This window comes from Pelodiscus sinensis, chromosome 3 (assembly GCF_052426305.1).
Source record: "Pelodiscus sinensis isolate ZL-2025 chromosome 3, ASM5242630v1, whole genome shotgun sequence".
NCBI classification, from domain to species: domain Eukaryota; kingdom Metazoa; phylum Chordata; order Testudines; family Trionychidae; genus Pelodiscus; species Pelodiscus sinensis.
Genome location: NC_143054.1, coordinates 8,610,956 through 8,630,935, shown reverse-complemented (window position 1 = coordinate 8,630,935; position 19,980 = coordinate 8,610,956). Strand labels below are relative to the sequence as shown.

Genomic DNA, 19,980 nt, shown 5'->3' with positions numbered 1-19,980 from the left:
TGGGATAGCAGGGGGCTGTGGGTCGGGACTGAGGGGTGTCGGCTCAGCGAGCTGTGGGGAGCCAAGGCTGGGATAGCAGGGGGCTGTGGGTCGGGACTGAGGGGTGTCGGCTCAGCGAGCTGTGGGGAGCCAGGCCTGGGATAGCAGGGGGCTGTGGGTCGGGACTGAGGGGTGTCGGCTCAGCGAGCTGTGGGGAGCCAAGGCTGGGATAGCAGGGGGCTGTGGGTCGGGACTGAGGGGTGTCGGCTCAGCGAGCTGTGGGGAGCCAGGCCTGGGATAGCAGGGGGCTGTGGGTCGGGACTGAGGGGTGTCGGCTCAGCGGGCTGTGGGGAGCCAAGGCTGGGATAGCAGGGGGCTGTGGGTCGGGACTGAGGGGTGTCAGCTCAGCGAGCTGTGGGGAGCCAGGCCTGGGGGTATGTCTACACTACAAAGTTAGTTCGAACTAACGGACGTTAGTTCGAACTAACTTTAATAGGTGCTACACTAGCGCTCCGCTAGTTCGAATTTGAATCGAACTAGCGGAGCGCTTAGTTCGAACTAGGTAAACCTCATTTTACGAGGACTAACGCCTAGTTCGAACTAGCTAGTTCGAACTAAGGGCTGTGTAGCCCTTTAGTTCGAACTAGTGGGAGGCTAGCCCTCCCCAGGTTTCCCTGGTGGCCACTCTGGCCAACACCAGGGAAACTCTATGCCCCCCTCCCGGCCCCGGACCCCTTAAAGGGGCACGGGCTGGCTACGGTGCCCGTGCCAGGTGCAAGCCTGCCAGCACCCAGCTAGCAGACCCTGCACCTGGCATGGCACAGAGCCACCCACCCGATGCCCCCCAGCCCACCCCCTCTTGCCGGGACCAGGCTGGCGGCTCCCGGGAGCTTGCCCTGGACCGCAAGAGGCGGGCACCTTCCTGGGCTAGTGCGGACATCGTGGACCTCGTCCACGATCTCCGCACTAGGCACAGGAAAGTGGCCGTCTAGGGCAGGAGAGCTGCCAGCCTGGCCACCCAGGACCAGGTGTGCATGAAAATCAAGGGGGTCCACTGAGACCCCCGACACTGAGCCCTGAGCTTACAATGGCCGTACTGGGTCAGACCAAAGGTCCATCTAGCCCAGTAGCCTGTCTGCCAACAGCGGCCAACCCTAGGGACCCTGGAGGGGATGGACCGAAGACAATGACCAAGCCATTTGTCTCGTGCCATCCCTCTCCAGCCTTCCACAAACTTTGGGCAGGGACACCACTCCTACCCTCTGGCTAATAGGACTCCATGGACCCAACCTCCATCACTTTATCTCACTTCCCTTTAAACTCTGTTCTAGTTGTAGCCTTCACAGCCTCCTGCAGCAAGGAGTTCCACAGGTTAACTATTTGCTTTGTTAAGAACAACAACTTTCTCTTACTAGTTTCAAGCCTGCTACCCATTCCTTTCCTTTGGTGTCCTCTAGTCCTTCTTTATGGGAACTCAGGAAGAACTTTTCTGAATGCACCCTCTCCACCCAACCCCTGCTTTTAGAGACCTCTATCCTGTCCCCCCTCCGTCTCCTCTTTTCTAAGCTGAACAGTCCCAGTCTCTGTAGCCTTTCTTCATCTGGGACCTGTTCCCAACCCCTGATCATGTTAGTTGCCCTCCCCTCTCCCAGCCTTTCTCTTCCCCTCTCCCACCTCCTTTTCCCAGTGTCCCCCAGTTTTTTTCAATAAAGACAGAGTCAATGTTGGAAGAAACGTTATCTTTATTTTGTACATCAATAAGAAGAGGGGCTAGGGAAGGGTAAGTGGAAGGAGGTGAGGGAGGAATGGGGTACGAGCCCCCGATGGGGAGGACTGGGCTGGCTCTGCGGGCTTCTGGGGGTGGAAGCTCTCCTGCAGCCCCCCAATTACTCCCTCTCCCCTGATGGCAGCCTGCGTCAAGTGCAGCCGGGCTGATGGCCGAGTGGTGTGATGTGCCCAGTGTGGGCACTCAGGGCACTCCAAGCCAGAACTTCTTTGGACGCGGGGCACCCCTTAGAACTGTGTGTCCGGGGTGGGGGTCGGGACCCTTTAAGCGCAGCCCTCGGCTAGCCTGAGACAGCATCTCCATGCTCTAAGTCCTCCTTTTATGCCCTGCCGGCACTGCTTCCGGCCATCCTTAAGCCCTGTTCAGAGTCCACTCAATGTGGACTTACTAGTTCGAACTAGCAAAACGCTAGTTCGAACTAGTTTTTAGTTCTAGACGCGTTAGTTCGAACTAGCTTAGTTCGAATTAACTAATTCGAACTAAGTTAGTTCGAACTAGCGCTGTAGTGTAGACGTACCCTGGGATAGCAGGGGGCTGTGGGTCGGGACTGAGGGGTGTCGGCTCAGCGAGCTGTGGGGAGCCAGGCCTGGGATAGCAGGGGGCTGTGGGTCGGGACTGAGGGGTGTCGGCTCAGCGAGCTGTGGGGAGCCAGGCCTGGGATAGCAGGGGGCTGTGGGTCGGGACTGAGGGGTGTCGGCTCAGCGAGCTGTGGGGAGCCAGGCCTGGGATAGCAGAGGGCTGTGGGTCGGGACTGAGGGGTGTCGGCTCAGCGAGCTGTGGGGAGCCAGGCCTGGGATAACAGGGGGCTGTGGGTCGGGGCTGAGGGGTGTCGGCTCAGCGAGCTGTGGGGAGCCAAGGCTGGGATAGCAGGGGGCTGTGGGTCGGGGCTGAGGGGTGTCGGCTCAGCGAGCTGTGGGGAGCCAGGCCTGGGATAGCAGGGGGCTGTGGGTCGGGGCTGAGGTGTGTTGGCTCAGCGAGCTGTGGGGAGCCAGGCCTGGAATAGCAGGGGGCTGTGGGTCGGGGCTGAGGGGTGTCGGCTCAGCGAGCTGTGGGGAGCCAGGCCTGGGATAGCAGGGGGCTGTGGGTCGGGACTGAGGGGTGTCGGCTCAGCGAGCTGTGGGGAGCCAGGCCTGGGATAGCAGGGGGCTGTGGGTCGGGACTGAGGGGTGTCGGCTCAGCGAGCTGTGGGGAGCCAGGCCTGGGATAGCAGGGGGCTGTGGGTTGGGACTGAGGGGTGTCGGCTCAGCGAGCTGTGGGGAGCCAGGCCTGGGATAGCAGGGGGCTGTGGGTTGGGACTGAGGGGTGTCGGCTCAGCGAGCTGTGGGGAGCCAGGCCTGGGATAGCAGGGGGCTGTGGGTCAGGACTGAGGTGTGTTGGCTCAGCGAGCTGTGGGGAGCCAGGCCTGGGATAGCAGGGGACTGTGGGTCGGGACTGAGGGGTGTCGGCTCAGCGAGCTGTGGGGAGCCAGGCCTGGGATAGCAGGGGGCTGTGGGCCGGGACTGAGGGGTGTCGGCTCAGCGAGCTGTGGGGAGCCAGGCCTGGGATAGCAGGGGGCTGTGGGCTGGGATTGTGGAGCATCGGCGGAGCAGTACACAAGACTCCGTTGCTATTTCAATCCCTCCCTTGTGTTCCCTAGAGCCCCTGAAGATCTGCCCGCTGCCCTGGTCTCCTTGCCCTGCGCTGGGCCGTGGGAGGGGGAGCCGACAGGCTGCGTAGAAGGGGGCAAGGGATAAAGCTGCTATTGAACACGGTCACCGGGCAACCGCATCAGCCTCTGGTCCCGAAAGGCCTTGTGAGACCGTCTCTAGCGGGAGAAGGGGGCGGAGTAATTCCCAGCCAGCCCCCGCTGAGGGGCTACAGGGCACAGGACCTGCTATCAGGGCCTGATTGCCTGGGATCAGCTGGGCTGCCGCCGTCCGGACCTGCCTTCACCAAGCCATCCCCCACCTTAAGATCTGGCTTCCCAGCCCAGGGGCCGGAGAGCCCTGCCGAAGGGGATTCCCCTCTCCAGCAATCCCTCAAGCAGACCTGGCCCGGCATCGTGCGGCTGCACCTGTGGTGAGGACTCAGACCAGCCTTCCCCCCTGGGTCTCCTCCACGGGGCCCCCGAGGCTTGCAGTGGGCACAGCCGGTTAGAGAGGCTGCTCCATGAGCAGTGGTGTTTATAGCCGGGAGGATCTAGCGGTGACAACACCGGACTCCTGGGTTCTCTCCCTGGCAAACTGTTTCTGTGTCCTGAGATCCCCGGGGGCCTCTTGGGCCCTGTCTGGTCTGGCAGTGCGGCTGGTTGGCTCTGGGACTGACGTGAGCGAGGCACCTGGGTGCCGGAGGGGTTGAATTCTGTTTAAAGACATCACTGTAGAAATGCTGGGGTTGTGATGGGGGAGAGCAGGGTGTGGGCTGGCGGTGAGCCCAGGGGGCCACCTGTGGGGGTCTGGGTGTGTTGCGTGGGTGGGTAGGATGCAGAGAGCACAAGGGGGGGGGTGTTTGTGGACATGGAGGTGTTTGTGTCAGCAGTGGATTTCACTGGGTGGGAGTGCGCGAGAACATGGTATTTTGCCAAATAAAAGTGTGTGGACGAGTGGAGGTAAAACAATAAAACAACCAGAAGGACTGAGTGTCCTTGGTATGGGAGGTTTTCTGCACAGCAGAGGGGTTGCAACCTAGATACTTGTGAAATCCATGGGGCTGTGCAGAGAGGTGCAGGCCAGGGGGGTGGACACATAAGGCTGTCTGGATGGATGTGTGTGCATATGCACCCATGTGCATTTTGGCCAGACAGCTGTGTCTGCATGTGATGATGTATTCCACTCCAAGTGGCAATGCATGTGAGCTGTATTCATGATAGTGCTTGAAGCCAGCTTGTGTGGCTCCAGTTGTGTGCATGTGCAGCTTGTGGCCATGGGGAGAATAGGGTGTATCCCAAAGCTACCCTGTCTTTGGGGAAATAGGCTGGAAGCTGCTGGTAGACACAGAAAGGGCCCTGTTACCCATGTGAAGGTTGGCAAGAGGTAGTAGGCACAGCCTGCTACATCCCAGCTCTGTATTAGAGGGTGCCGGTGTTATACCAGCAGGGGGAATTGAATCAGGGACTTCTGGAACTTCATGCATGAACCCAACCTCTTGGGCTAGAAGCCAACTGGTGCTCAGCTAAGGCTGTAGGGCAGGCCCCTTCTCTCTCTCTGTAAGTGGTTTGAGTGCCGCCCCATGGGACTGCGAACCGCACCCCGTAGGTGTGTGGTTACACCGGCCGGGAGAAGCACCCTGTTTGCCTGGAGCAGCGCCCCCGAAGGGTTAACCGGAGCCCTGCTGAGCCCTCACCATCTCCTCTCTTTGCTTCCCCAGGCACCGAGGAAGCTGCCAGCCACGCTCCGTTCCCTGCCTGCCGAAGGACCTCGAGCACCATGACTCTGGCCGGTACGGACGTGCCCAGCCGTGGCGTCTTGCTCCATCCCTTAGTGAAGCTGGTGTCTGGCCCTGACCCCTTTGCTAGAGATGGGCAGTCACATGCCAGGCAGCGGGAGATGCCCCTAGCTGCACCCTCACCCCTCCAGGTGCCTGGCCCTGGCAGGTGCCCAGAATTGTTCCCACTCCCCTTCCCCCCATTCCCTTTCAGTGTCCGGAGTCACCTGGTGAAACTGGCCCCTGCAGCTCAGATGTGGGAGGTGGCCCTGAGGGAGATGGGCCCGACCTCCCACCCTGAGGACATGCACATAGACCGGCGCACCCACGGGCAGTGCCCACACTCCCTGCGTCTCCTAGGGGGCAGCAGCAGGCGGGCTGGGTGGCGCCTGGCATGGCTCCTTGCTGTCTCATCGCCTCCTGCTCTCCCTACCACTGCCACCGCTCAGCACCCTGCAATTAGGTTCCAGCTTCTCCTGACCCCGAGGTGCAGCCCTGGGCTTTTGCTGCACCCCAGCAGAGCTCAGCAGACCCAGCTTTGCTGCTACGATTCCAACAGGGGACAACCGGCCATGCCGTGCCTCAGTTTCCCCCGGGAGAGCGACACTTGCCTGTCCTTAAGGGCTGAGGCTAACAGGTGTGATAGCCATGATGGGGTGTGAAAAGTGAGGAGTGGCATAAAACTCAGCAGCCTGGGGAACCTATCTCAGCCACTGTCCCTAGTGCCCCACCCCCCGATTTGACTGCTGGAGGGGATGGCATAGTGCACTGGGTTTGGAATACCTGCCCTCCCATGGACCGGTTCATCCCTTTGAAACAGAGAAGGAGGGTTTGGCCGTGGGGTGCTTCTCTTCAAGCTTCCCGCTGCTCTGCAGTGCTGTTGTGCACCCGTGAGCTGCCGCTGCTCCACCCCAGAGGTGGCTGCATTTTGGTTGGGAGAGGAGGCTTTGTGTAGGGGCAGGCAGGGTTCTCTGGCCATCAGCCGGGGCTGTGGAGAGTGACTCTCACGATGGTGTTTTCACAGCGTACAAAGAGAAGATGAAGGAGCTTCCCCTCGTCTCCTTGTTCTGCTCCTGCTTCCTGGCTGACCCCTTGAACAAACCCGTGTATAAATATGAAGGTAGGTCACTAAGGAGGAAGGAGCATAGTGTCGGGATGACCAGTGCACTTTGGGCATTACCAAGGACCGACTGTGGAGGAAACAGCTGGGCTCTTGGGGCTCACCAACTGTCCTGGAAGCTTGCATGGCCTGTATCCCCCGCAGAAAACCTCAGGATGGGCCCCCCTGGAGAAGGTTCACACCTGATCCAGATCCAGATCTGACTAGGGATAGCAGCACTGAGGATTAAACTGCAAAGTTCCACGTGAGAGGGCTTCACTAGCCCCTCATGGGAACAGGTAGGAAATCCCCTAACGAGGGCAGAGGCAAACGATCAGCTAGACCAAGCTCATCTGGAAGTCATCAGCTGCACACCTTCCACCCCACCTTCACTTCAGCTAAGGGAGAGACTCCAGTACCTGGTAGCAGTAGAAGGCTGTTATCCTCTAGACAGACCAGTGCCTGAAATGGGTCACCACCCCCTTAGCCAGTGTATTACTCACCTCAATGATATAGGTCACATCTGCTGATATTTCCTTAAAAATTGCCTCAAACACCTTCCTTGCCTGGCATATAATTAGCCTGCAGAACCCACTCTTGCTAATTGCTGTTAGTTTAGCTACATTAAAATAAAACCCTGAGCATTTACATAATGAAGAACAGCTTTTGACAAGGATAACAATGACCAGAGCCAACCACCCTCATGCTTCCCGGCACAGACGGATCACCACCTGAGATCAACAAGAAATTCACCTTCCTTTCCCTGAGGGACAAAGGAATTTCATTGGGTCAGAAGCATGAACCATTGGCCGTTGTCAAAGACAGCAGAGTCTCCCATCATCTTATTTGGATTGTAAGGCTCTAGGGCAGCGGCGGAAAAAAAGTGAAGAGCCACACCAGAATTGTTGAGCAAAAAAAGGAAGAGCTCCCCACCAGCCAGAGTTGTTGAGCAAAAAAAAAAAAAAAAGGACGCTGCCCCTTTAAAAATCGTGGGTAGGCTTTTAGGCCACATCAGGCTCCCGCCAGTCACCACCATCTTGCTGACGCCATTTTGCTGCACTAGGCGGCTTCCTTGCTCTCCTGCACCCAGTGAGCACAGGGAGCCAGGGGGCATTTGTAGGGGTGCGTGGGGCGCTTTCAGGGGTGAAGAGCCATATGTGGCGTGTGAGCCACGGATTAGCCACCCCTACTCTAGAGGCTGGGGGCATGATTGCCTAGGCATTTTCCAAGCACTGTGCTCTCTGCGGGCGCTCAGCCAGTGCTAGACAATAATAAGAACCTTGGATCCCACGCCCACTGGCGGGGGAGTAAGAAACGCAAGGCGCAGACGATACATTCCACGGATGTATTTTGGGAAGCCACAACGAGGTGGATCATTCCGGGTGACTCGCATCAGCTGAACCCGTCCTGCTCGGCAGCAGGGATCTATGGGAATCGGGAGTCACCGGCCCTCTGAGTGCCTGGCTCCCCCCACTGACTGCCAGGCCCCTTCCTCCACCCGTCCTTGTCTGGCCACGCGGTGCTAGGCCACGTGGAAAGGCGAGTCCCTAGAGCCTGGCTTTCCAGGTGGCCACGAGGGATGTGGATGGGTAACCGGCTACCTGCTAAGCATCACCCTGAATGGGTTAACCATTACGCAGGAGCAGCCCCCCTCCCTGCCCCATGCCCCCTTGGCTCTGTGTGGGCTGGGAGCAGGCAGCGTCCCGTGGGGCTGTCTGCGGTGTGGGGGCTACTCCAGCCCAGTCGTGGTGGGCAGGAGGCTGCTCCAGGCCCGCAGTCTGGAGCGTTCCCCGGCCTCACCCGTCCCCGGCGGCCATGAGAACTGGCTGCCACTGAAAGCTGAGCTTTTGCCGTATTGTAGCATGCGTGGCTTCACCGTCTGTCCCCAAAGCAGATCTGAATCACAGAATCCCAGTCCTAGCCCCATAGAGCTAAGGGGCACTGCCAGGGTCATTGAGTCTGACCCCTGCCTGGATTCAGGATTTGTTGTGTCCACCCCATCCCAGACAGCTGGCTCTCCTGCCTCCTTCTGAAACCCTCCAGTGAATGGGATTCCATAGCTTCTCCAGGCCCCCGTTCCATTGTCTCCTGATCGCACAGTTAGGAGGTTTTCCTGAAATTTAATCTAAATCTGCTCTGCTGGAGTTTGACCCTGTTGCCTTTTGTCCCATCCTCTGTGGCGAGAAAGAACAACTTTTCTTCTTTATTATGGCAGCCTGTTCTCAAATCTCCCCCTTCATCTCCCCCCTTCCAAACACAACACACCCAGTTCCTCCCGCCTTTGCTCCTATGGCTGCATCATCCCTTGGATCCTCTTTGTTACTCGCTTCTGGATCCTTTCCAGTGTCTCTACAACCTTTCTGGCCAAAACGGGACATGCTACTCCAGCTGAGGTCTAGCCACCGCTGAGCAGAGAGACACGTCACCTCCTGGGCCTGGCATGCTATGCCTCCTGCAAGGCAACCAATGACTGCATATGTTGTTCGCAACAGTGTCACGTTGCCGACCTAGGCTGAGGTTAGGATGGGTGCTTTTTCTTTTTCCAAATAGCAGTAGTAGGCTGTTATCCTTCCGGGGAAACAGTCCCTGGGATGGGACATTGTCTCCTTAGCCAGTGTGTGATTCGCAGCAAATTCCCCAAAATACAGTCTTCGGGTCCACGAAACTGAAAGTGAATTTGGATTGGATTCAGCAAATAGTGTGTCAGAAAAAAGCTTTTTTTTGAAACGTTGGAACAGTTTGTTATTTAGCTAATGAGAGAGAGATGAAAAACACCTCCCTAGGAAACCGTCTGAAACAAAGTGAAAAATCATGTCACCGGGGCGGGGGTCAAGCGTAACGTTTTGTGTGACTCGATTTTTTTGTTGTCGGTTCCTCATTTCAGCAAGAAAACCCCAAGTAATTCCACTTTGGTTTGAGTCAAACCATTCCCCCTGCCCCCAGATTTTTCGGTTCAGTCTCCAGACTCAAAAAGCAATCACCCCCAGCTTTTATCACTCCCGCTCCTAGAGTCATTTGCTCCTCGCCCTTTAAGCTGGGACATTGCTTGGGGCTATAGGTCAGCAGGGCCTCCTGGTACTCCCAGTCCGTCCCCTCTGAGCTCACGCTGCCCCTGGTAACCCAGTCCAGCCCGTAGCCAACTCACCAGGCCTGAGCCTTAAGACCCACTGGGGTTTGCGCTTTGAACAACGGACTGGCGCGGGGGAGGTGTGTCGGCTCTGAGGGGGTGTGGAGCTGAGACGAGAGGGCAGGTGGGCGCGAGGGAGGAGCAGAGGGGCGAGGAAATGGATGAGCGCTCACTAGCGGGCGTGGAAAGGGGAATGTGTGTGAAGGCTGGGGCAGGGCGTGTGAAGGCACGAGGGGAGCCAAGTGAATGATCCGGGCGGGTGTGAATGCTAGTGTTAAGGGGGAGTGAATGACGGGCTCGTGAGCACTCTTGTGTGAGTGAAGGCGGGGCAGCGGGAAGCGTGAGCGGCCGCCAGGGGGCGGAGGGTGAGTGCTGGTGTGAGCGGATGTGAGGGTGAGTGGCTGGTGGGGAACTGAGTGTGAGTGAGCAGGTTGGGGCCTTGGGCCATGAATGTGCAAGTGGGTGTGAGGGGGCAGGAATAGGGAGTGGCTGTGAGGGGGTTGAGTATCTGTGACGGTGGGGGGTTGGCTGTGAGTGTGCAAGCGGGTGTGAGCTAGAAAGTCTGCATGGTGGTGGGAACACAGTGTGAGCGGTGTGAGTGTGTAAGCAGGTGTGAGTGGCTGCGGGGGCGGGGTGAGTCGCTGTGGGGGTGGGGGCGTTAGCAGGTGTGAGTGGCTGCGGGGGCGGGGTGCATCACTGCGGGGGGGGGCGTTAGCAGGTGTGAGTGGCTGCGGGGCAGGGGGCGTGACTGTGGGGGGGTGTTAGCAGGTTTGAGTGGCTGCGGGGGCGAGATGTGTCACTGTGGGGGGGCGTTAGCAGGTGTGAGTTGCTGCGGGGGCAGGGTGAGTAACTGGGGGGTGTAAGCAGGTGTGAGTGTCTGCGGGGGTGGGGTGAGTAAATGTGGGGGTGTTAGCAGGTGTGAGTGGCTGTGGAGGCGGGGTGTGTCACTGTGGGGGGGTTTTAGCAGGTGTGAGTGGCTGCGGGGGTGGGGTGAGTAAATGTGGGGGTGTTAGCAGGTGTGAGTGGCTGCGGTGGTGGGGTGAGTTGCTGTGGGGGTGGGAGTGTAAGCAGGTGTGAATGGCTGCGGGGGTGCAGTGAGTAACTGGGGGGGTGTTAGCAGGTGTGACTGGCTGCGGGGGTGGGGTTAGTAACTGGGGGGGTGTTAGCAGGTGTGAGTGGCTGTGGGGGTGGGGGTGTTAGCAGGTGTGAGTGGCTGCGGGGGCGGGGTGAGTAACTGGAGGGGGCGTTAGCAGGTGTGAGTCACAGGCGCGGGTGAGCGTGCGAGCGATAACTCCTCTGTCGCTCGCTCCCACAGCAGACACGGTCGACCTCACCTGGTGCGTCATTTCGGACATGGAGGTCATCGAGCTGAACAAGCGCACCTCGGGCCAGTCCTTCGAGGTGATCCTAAAGCCGCCCTCCTTCGACGGGATCCCCGAGTTCAACGCCTCCCTGCCCCGGCGGCGCGACCCCTCACTGGAGGAGATCCAGAAGAAGCTGGAGGCGGCCGAGGAGCGGCGGAAGGTAGGCAGAAGGGCCCGTGGGCTGACGTGGGGTGGGACGGGAGAGAGGCCGTGGGGAAACGTGGCTCCTTTCGGGCGCTGGTGTGTCACCCAAGGTGCGGAGGGTTCTGGGAGGTATCTGAGGAGGTCCACCGGGAGGCAGCTGACTCAGCCACCAGGGGCTCCGCTGGGTAACGGGTTGGCTCAGGGGTTGTGTAACGCAGGCTGAAAGCTGGTTCCACTCGTGACGCAGGCACCTGGCTGTCCCCGGCGGGCCCGGGACTCTGCGCGGCTCTCGCCCAGCGCTCAGCCGGCTTGTCCTGTTTGCTTTGTGGGTGCAGTACCAGGAAGCGGAGCTCCTGAAGCACCTGGCGGAGAAGCGGGAGCACGAGCGGGAGGTCATCCAGAAAGCCATCGAGGAGAACAACAACTTCATCAAGGCGGCCAAGGAGAAGCTGGCACAGAAGATGGAGTCCAACAAAGAGAACCGGGAGGCCCACTTAGCTGCCATGCTGGAACGCCTGCAGGAGAAGGTGAGCGCAGGGCGCCGGACCCGGGGCCTCGAGGAACGTGACAGACGGAAAGACGGAGGCAGGGTTATTAGTCCCTTTGGACAGAGGGGGAACTGAGGCACAGAGCAGCGTACGGGGCGTCTGGGGCACAACAAGGATTGGAACCCAGGCCTCTCCTCAGAATCGTGCCTGCTGCTTTGTCCAGTCTAGCGCGCAAGGACCCAAGCAAAAGTGGAAATGGCTCGTTCTAAATTTTCATTTACTCAGTTTCATCTCCTGCCTCCCAGTCCCAGTTCCTTGGGCTGCCCCGTATGCAGCTCCCCTGCCTCCTGGGTCACAGCTCTCCCCCCCCTCGCCCCCGATGCCAGCCACAGAGGACAGCACCCTGGTACCACCCCCGGAGGATGCCTGGGGGCACACAGTCCCCTGTGGGTTACCTCCATTGTACATTAGTATCACGAGGGCATAAATCAGGGGTGGGGAACCTCTTCTGGGTCGGGGCCAATGACCCACAGAAAAATCAGTCGGGGGTTGCACACAAGTGAGAAACCGAACAAACTCCCCCCCCCCCCCGCCATCCCTCACTAGCATGGACTCCCCATGCCTGTCCCCTGCCCCCAATGGCGGGGGGAGCTCAGAGCCTCGGTGGCTGCATCTAGGCAAGCCGGGAGCTGCATCTGGCACCCAGGCCTTAGGTTCCCCACCCCTGGCATAAATTCACCCCAGCTCAGAAGGTCCTGCTCCCCCACCAACTCCCACCCTCCTTAGTCTCCTCCAAAAGCCTTCTCCAGCTTTCCCCTCGTACCGGAGGCCGGGACAGGGAGGCAGAGAAGGACAATCGAAGCGTACGTCTGCACTGCAGTTGGAAACCCACAGCTGGCCTGCGCCAGCTGGCTTGGGTGTGTAATCGCAGTGTAGATGTTCCGGCCCAGGCTGCAGTGTGGACACATGCTCCTTGGCCGTCCCTGGGGCTCTGGGTGTGGTTTGGCACCACCCTTCTAGATCTGAGCCAAGGACTGTCTATGTCCAGACCCATCCGCTGCCCTGAACAGCCCCTTTCCCGGTACGACGCCCGTGGCTTTGGTGGCACGACGCCGGGGTGGAACCTGCGCCACCATTTTTCTGTCCTTGCCTCTCCGTCAAACCCATCTGCAGTCCCCTTGTGGCTGCCTGCCTTTGACTCCTGACGCCCCGCACGCTCACACAGTCCCCCTTCCCACAGGACAAACACGCGGAAGAAGTGCGGAAAAACAAGGAGCTCAAGGAAGAGGCCTCCAGGTAGAGAGGCCGGGACGGTGGCGATTTGGACTGACAGCGCCGGTGAAGCTTTGCGGCCGATGACGGGACATTCCTCTGCTTGCTTTGTGTGTGAATGTAAAGAGTTGACCAGTGAAGCCATCCTATTTGTTTTGGGGGTGGGTGGGGGATGGGGAGGAGGCAGATGGGGCGGGGAGGTGTTGGTTGGCGGGAGGACAGGAAGGGAATAGACACACCCCGCTTGGGAAGTCTACACCCTCCCCATGGTTTCATTTTTACTTCCTCACCATGCGTGTCTACGACAGAATCCAAAGGGTCGGTGATGCTGGTGGCCAGGGGGTGGGAGAGGCATGTGCAGCGCGGGTGACTTTAATTTGGGGCTAAGTGCCAAGCGGACGGGCTGCCCGGCCGGCATCGCTCTGTAACGGTGGGCAGGGAAGTCGTCTCTCGGGGTGCGTGTCGTCTGTTCTGTGTTTTGCCATGAACTTTGGTCATCAATACAAACGAAACATCTCCTCTCCGCGTCTCGTTCTTCTTTCTGTCTCTCACAGCGGGCCTGTCGGGGGCCTGGCGCTGCTGCTGCTTCTTCCCAGAGGCTCTTGTCAGCTTTGGGAAACGGTTCCTGGCCAGCAATTCAGTATTGTCTGGCATAATGAGGAGGGTTCGCTCCCTCTTCCTCTGCCCCGCATGAGAACCCATTGCTTCCTCAAATGGTGTTATCCGGCTGTAGGAGACTTGGTTGGCTGCTGTGGCATTTGAAAGACCCTGCGACGGCACTAAGCGTGAGGATTTGTCAGATACAGCCTGGGACGTAGCTTCTAACGAGATTCCCTTTGGCTGGAAGCAGCAGAAAATCTCTGCATTCTGGAGGCAGGAAAGCGGCGTGGGGCAGGAGGCGCCGTAGCTGGGCGGCTGGTGGACGAGACAGTCGGTGGTGGGTGATGCAGAGGGAATCCAGCGCAGGGCAGTGGAAGGGACGGTGATGCCAGGAGGACTAGCGAAGAGGAGGCCAGATAATAAAGCCAGGGAAGATGGGGGTGGTCGGGTCCCATCGGAAGCTGTGACTACCTCTGTCCATGGGGAATTGCTGCTAATGCCAGTCAAGCAAGTGACGTCCCAAAGGGAAGTGAGAAAAAACCGAAGCTATTCAGAACGGTGTCGTCCCAGCGGGACTGTGGACTGGGATCCCCGAGGAGATGGCGGAGGCTTCCTTGTTACAGGGTCTGCAGGGCATGTGGAAAGGGGCCACTTCCAGTTCACTGGGCTGGGTGGCACTGACAGCCTCCGGGGTTCCTCGCCCCACAGCTCCCATTGACCGGCCTTCTCACTCCTGGAGAAAGCAGGGAGGCTGAGGGGGCGTCCGTCCAGCTCGAAGCCAAAAGGCAGCAAGCCAGGACTAAGGATGTTACGTGTCAGGTAACTGACTCATCGAATAGTCGATGCATTTTTGCATCGACTATTCGATGAGTCGAGAGGGCGCCTCCGCCTTTGAAGTGTAACAACAGCCCTAGGCCCTAGGCTGTTGCTACGCTTCGAAGGCGAAAGCGCCGAAGCCGGAGGTCAGCCAGAGAGTCCCCACTGCTCCCGGGCTTCACCTGGCATTTCAAAGCGGCAGCACCATGCAGAGCCCGGGGTCAGCTGGGATCCCCAGCTGATCCCAGGCTCCACATGGCATTGCCGCTTTGAAGTACCCCCTTCTCCCTCCCCCTTGCGGCCTCTATGTGATAGAGGCAGCAAGGGTGGGGGAAGCAACGAGTCGCCTAGTCTTTCGCATCCCTAGCCAGGACGTGCAGCTGCTCAACAGTAGCCGGCCTGCAGGCGGCAGACAGACCCGTCCCTATGCACTGCGTGGCTCTCCAGCGAGTGAGCTGTCGGTCTCCTCTACATCCGGATAAGGCTTTTAGGGCACTGATAAAATGAGGGGCCTTGATAAACAGCATCTCTGGGGCTTTTCTGAGGAAGCAATTAACCGAGAGCAGGCGGAAGCGGGTGGGGAAGCGGCGACGGTTTCTGTTCCACTTGTGGCACGAGCTGCCTTTTTGTAATGCAACCGTTGTAAATAAACTGCCTTGGCATTTCTTCCCTTTCTCATGAGCTGCGCAGTGTCTCGGGTGCCTTTTGTGCGGTGGCCGTCTGGCTCTCCTGCAGCCGTGAAGAGGGCCGGGGGAGGTGCGGGTGCTGAGGGAAAGGCAGGGGGGCGGCGGACGTGGGTGGAGGTTTCTGTGCGTGAGCGCACACGCACGCGTGTGCTGGTGTGTGTCCGCATGTACCTGTGCCGTGAGCGTGCGTGGGAGGGGGTTTGTAAAAGAGCACCAGCCAAATCAAGGCGTCAGTCGGAGGATCTGTTCCAGCGCCGTGGCCGTGGGGCATTCCCGTTTGCACACGAGCCCGCCGGAGCAGTGCCTGGCTGGCTGGGACGTCCCTCAAAGCCTGCTGTCGGTGGACTCTTTCTGGGACCCCGGCCCGTGTTTCTTTCTGGGGTCTGGCCACGTGGAGCTGTAGGCAGCTTAGAGGCCACACCGGGCACTAAAGGGACAGCAAGTTGCCCTCGTGTGGGTCAGCAGAGAACGGTCGGCCACCGGTGGCATCTGGAATTCACAGCCCCGGGGCTGAGTACTGCAGCCACCCGCGAAACGTGAGACCAGAACTGCAGGGGGCTTTGGCTGTCCCTGCCCTTCGGGGGTCTCTGAAGGTCACCTGCCCTTCCTGAGACATACCCCTGCCGTCCCTCATCGGATATGGAAGCAGCTCACCAGCTACCCCTGCCTGTGGCATCCGCAGAGCCCCTCAGTGGGAGGCAGTGAGGGGAAGGCGGGAGGCAGAGACTTGCCTGGCTCCGGGCCTGTGTCCTGAGCCAGGTTGCCTCACCTCAGGAGACGTGGGTTCTAAGCCCGGTGTCACTAAAGGCCAAGGGGCCGAGCAGATGGGATGTGCTCTGGCACTTGGCCTACACAGCTTTCCTGCTCCTAGTGCGTGAAGGCCTGTTTGGGTAAAGCGCTTCCCCCCGCCCCCAGCCAGCTCCCCAGCAGTGGAGCCAGAGTTTTAGGGTTTCCTTACTTGCAATTGCTGTGAGGGCCCGTAGCTGTTTACACTGCACACTCAGCCTGGTCTGTGAGCCCAAGACCCTCTTCCACCCCCCACCAAATCAGTCTGACAGCTCAGCAAGCGCTAGGAGGGCAGGAGGGACCCTGCTTGGGGAATGTGGGGGGAGGAAAAGGGGGCCAGATCCCAAGTCCCACTGTGACTTCAGGGGGGAGCTGCAGTGGGTGGGGGGAGCTGGGAAGCCCAGTGGAGGTGGGGACAGGGCACGGGGGTGGGGCCGGCAGCAGGGGAGCAAGCAATGCCCTCCCCCCAGCAAACTCCCTCATCTGGGATCAGTCAATTCCCTAAGGTGCTGGACCAGGGAGGTCCAACCTGTAGGAGTAAGAGCAGAGGGTGGCCAGTAGGAGAGCAGAGAAATAGCAAACTTGGGGCTGAGTGCAATGCAAACTGGGAATTATGGGCCGTGTACTGCTGGGTGGCAGGGCCCACGGATGGTTGCTGTTGTGTCCTGTCACCTCTGACTGTGCCCGGTACAGCCACGTATCCCACGGCAGGAGCGGTCTCTCCTACGCCATCAACACCCGCAGAATGCGCTCGGTTCCTTCACCGCAGTAAGGGAGTAGGGGGTCGGTAGCACAGTCCGTTGCTGCGCTCAGGAACTTGCCCAAGCATTATCCATTCAGACACACCTCTTAAGGGATGCACTACGTGGCCGGATTGTCCCTGGATTAGGCATGGACCGGATCCGGGGAAAGCTACTGACTGTATCAGCGCTGATGTTCCTGAAGGAACTCTGTACAGTAAGGGGTAAGAGCACACAAGGCCAGATGTCACAGTCCGTGAGGCAGGACAACCCCACTGCAAAGCAGAGTCCAGTATCCATCTCAGTCTGTATGCACAGAGAGGGCCTCCAGAAAGCCAGGGAGGTCCCTCTGCCATGCAGTATAGCCCTGGTGCCCCAATAAGATGCATGGTCCTGATTCCCAAAGCAGGGCAACAAACCTGATCTGAGGACAGAGGGACAAAGCAGGTGAGGAAGGCCAGAGGGAGCTCATTTCATAGGCTCTGGCCAAGAGAAGGCTCCAGGAGCGTGGGGTGGGGATAGGGGAGGGTGATCACATACATCAGTGCCTGCAGGGAAACAGAAATGAAAGAAGGCCGTAGCTGCAGACTCGGAGGATGGTAGGACGAGGCGCTGAGGCTAAGGAACACTGAAGCAGCACATCCCTGCGCAGCTGAGAGAAGTTGCTGGTGGGAACTCGGCTGGGGGAATGATCAGCAGGGTTTTCCATGGGGCAGGGCTCCAAGCTGACGGATGAGAAGCCTTGGCCATGAGTGGGCCCTGTGCCATGGGTGGGCTGATGGGAGCAACAGCGTTGAAGGGCAAGGAGGAAAGTTGGGGGGCGGGAAATAACCACCGGGCTTATTAAAAGAAATTAATTTAAATCTTAACTTGAGATGGAGGCTCGCTTGGCTTCACAGGAACTGCCCCTCCCCCCCATTCTCCTCCTCACCTGGCAGAGTGACAGCAGACCAAATCAATAGACCAACAGCAGAATCCCCTCAACCAATCAGATCCAAGTGGCTGAATATACACGGAGGCTAGGAGACGGTTACCTAGCAACTACTAACATCTGGGTACCACTTGTGTGGGTAGGACAGCGCCTGGGGCAGCAAGGGGCAGAGGCTGTGCTGGCACTACTAATGCTAGCTAGGCCTTCTTAGGAGAGATGGGGCAGGGTAGAGCATGTTAGAGGGTCCTTTTCCAGCCCTAGGACCTAGGATCACCTGATGCCTTGTGAGATTGGATGGAACATGGCAGTAAATAGTCTGTATATTGCCTGGGAGTAGACTGGAGGAGCTAACAGACCTTTTCCAACTCTCTCTTCCATGGATTTGCTGACACACCAATGAGCTGCCACGGAGCCCGTGACATGAGACGGACACAGGTGCTTTTGCGGAAAAACTTGCCAGTCTAGACACAGCCTGGGTGACTGGGCAACACAATAGCAGATGACGGATATTCAGGGATGAGAAATGCAAAGCAGCACACACGGACAAGCAACCCCAACTCTACATACAAAAGGATGGGAGCTAAATTAGCTGCAATCTCTGCAGAAAGATCTTGGCACCGTTGCGGATAGTTCTTGAAACCTTCCCTCGCAGTGCAGCGGCGGCCACAAGAGAACATCAGGAACCAGTAGGAAAGGGATCGACAGTAAAGCAGAGACTAGCATAATGTCGCTATCGAAATCCAGGGTATGTCCACACCTTCCATAAGAGGAGAGAGTGAAAAGCCTGGGACAGGTTTAACCATTCAGGTGAAAAGAGAGACGATGGGGGAGGAGGGATGTGGCAAGAAGTCTATAAAATCATGAGGAGCGTGGAGAAAATGGATAGAGAAGTGTTCTGTCCCCCTTAACACATACGACGAGAACCAGGGGTCAGTCGATGAAATCAACAAGCAGCGCGTTCAAAACAAACAAAAGGAAGTATTTCTTCCCACCATACAGACTCAACCTGTGGGACTCCTTGCCAGGTGAGGTTGTGCAGGACAAAAGCATTATGGGGCTCAAAAAAGAATTGGATAAGTTCATAGAGGACAGCTCCACCAATGGCTATTAGCCAAGATGGTCCGGGATGAAACCTCCAAATGACGTATGGGATTGGACGATAGGGGATGGATCACTCAATAATTGCCCTCTTCTGTGCATTCCCCCTGAATTAGCTGGCACTGGCCACTGTTGGGAGACAGGACCCTGGGCTAGATGGACTTTTGGTCTGACCCAGTGTGGCCGTACTTAAGAAAGCCACATGTGTTCAGTGATTTACCCCATCGCAGCACATACCAGAGCAGTGGAAAGTTCAGTTCCAAGACAATAGACTTCTCAATTGATTACAAGGGGTGAAGCATGCATGAGTCAGGAGCTGGTGCGGAATCCTAGAATCCTATAACTGGAAGGGACCTCGAGATGGCAGGACCCAGGCTCATCTAGACCATCCCTGACAGGTGTCTGTCTAACCCGCTCTGAAATATCTCCAGTGCTGGAGATTCCACAACCTCCCTAGACAATTTATTCCAGTGTTGAATGACACCCCCAAAATGGAAGATCTCTGTTTACCCAGGGAGCTGAGGAAACAACATGCCTCCATACGGACCTGCCAGGCTAGCCTCCAGGGTGAGAGGTAAATTAGCTCTCAGGGGTCTGCTCAGTCCTTGGTCACAGGGCTGAAGTGGTGAGGGAAGCCTGGTAGGCAAACTCACTATGGCTCTGTTCACATGACAGCAGCACAGCGACGGCAGTTTCCACCTCTGTAGTTAATCAACCACTCTGAGAGCTGGCGGCTCAGTGGGCAACATAATCATTCCAGTGATCTAGCCATGTGTACAGTCCTGGGAGGTCAACCTAACTATAGCACTCGGTGTGCAAAATTTTTCACAGCTCTGAGCGACGCCATGAAGTAGACCTAACTTCTAAGTGTAGAGCAGGCCTACATGGTTAGCCTGTGGAACTCCCTGCTGCAGGATGTTACTGAGGCAAATAGATTAAGACTCAGAACTGGGTTTGGACATGCGCAGGAGCAGGAGTGGAAGCTGTTTCAAGAGGAGCAAAGAGGAAGCTATCAGTCCGCACACCGCACCGTGAAAAGACCCACTACAGAACCTGCTCTATTTTCCCAGCTGATATGTCTCTTATGGGATATTATCTGGGGCTGTTTCTTAGCTCCTTTCAAAAAGGCACCAGCAGTGGAATTTCTATGCCTTCCCTTGAGAGCTCAGGCTACAGTCTTACCCGTTGGGGCAGGATTCCTACGCTGTTGCAGGGTCTGTGTGTAATCGGCCTGCTGTGCCAGTGATCATCCCAGCGGGTGTAATAGCAGGGTAGCTGGGGAGATGACAGGGAGGCAGCAGATGCCGGGCGACAGATGGGCCAGTGTGTACCAACCTCCTGCCTCCAGCTCCCCGCATCATTCCAGCCCTCCAGCTCTGTGTCATGCCAACAGCCCAGGGGCGGTTGACGGAAGGAAGGCGCAGCAGCCAGCAAGGCGCTGTGCCGCGAGCAGGACAGCCCCCGTTGGCACCACAGGAGCTATCTTTAGCCCTGAGCAATGTCAGGAAAAACAAAGCCCCATGTGCACTAACATTATCGCGTCTTCCCTCCCGGCTGCTCCCGCTGATGTGCTGGCAGGGACTAATTACCAGGCCACCCGCTTGTTGGGTTGCTCCCACTGCTGCTTGGAGAAAGGATCAGGACAGAAGAGGAGACGTGGAA

At 58.1% G+C, this 19,980-nt stretch overlaps 1 protein-coding gene across 4 annotated transcripts in view; it reads left to right on the top strand.

Annotated features, from left to right (window-relative positions):
* The window catches only part of STMN4 (stathmin 4), a 38,942-nt gene extending 24,191 nt beyond the window's left edge, over window positions 1-14,751 (top strand). For 3 of the 4 annotated variants that reach the window (XM_006116739.5, XM_006116738.5, XM_025181500.3), the window contains 5 exons: window positions 5,111-5,182; window positions 6,192-6,287; window positions 10,709-10,917; window positions 11,237-11,428; window positions 12,630-14,751. In XM_006116739.5, the coding sequence (XP_006116801.1) occupies window positions 5,170-5,182; window positions 6,192-6,287; window positions 10,709-10,917; window positions 11,237-11,428; window positions 12,630-12,689 (570 nt within the window). In that variant the 5' untranslated portion in view covers window positions 5,111-5,169 and the 3' untranslated portion in view covers window positions 12,690-14,751. The remainder of the gene's footprint in view (window positions 1-5,110; window positions 5,183-6,191; window positions 6,288-10,708; window positions 10,918-11,236; window positions 11,429-12,629) is intronic. The other variant, XM_089776998.1, reaches the window with a different exon arrangement.
* The last annotated feature ends 5,229 nt before the right edge of the window (window positions 14,752-19,980 follow it).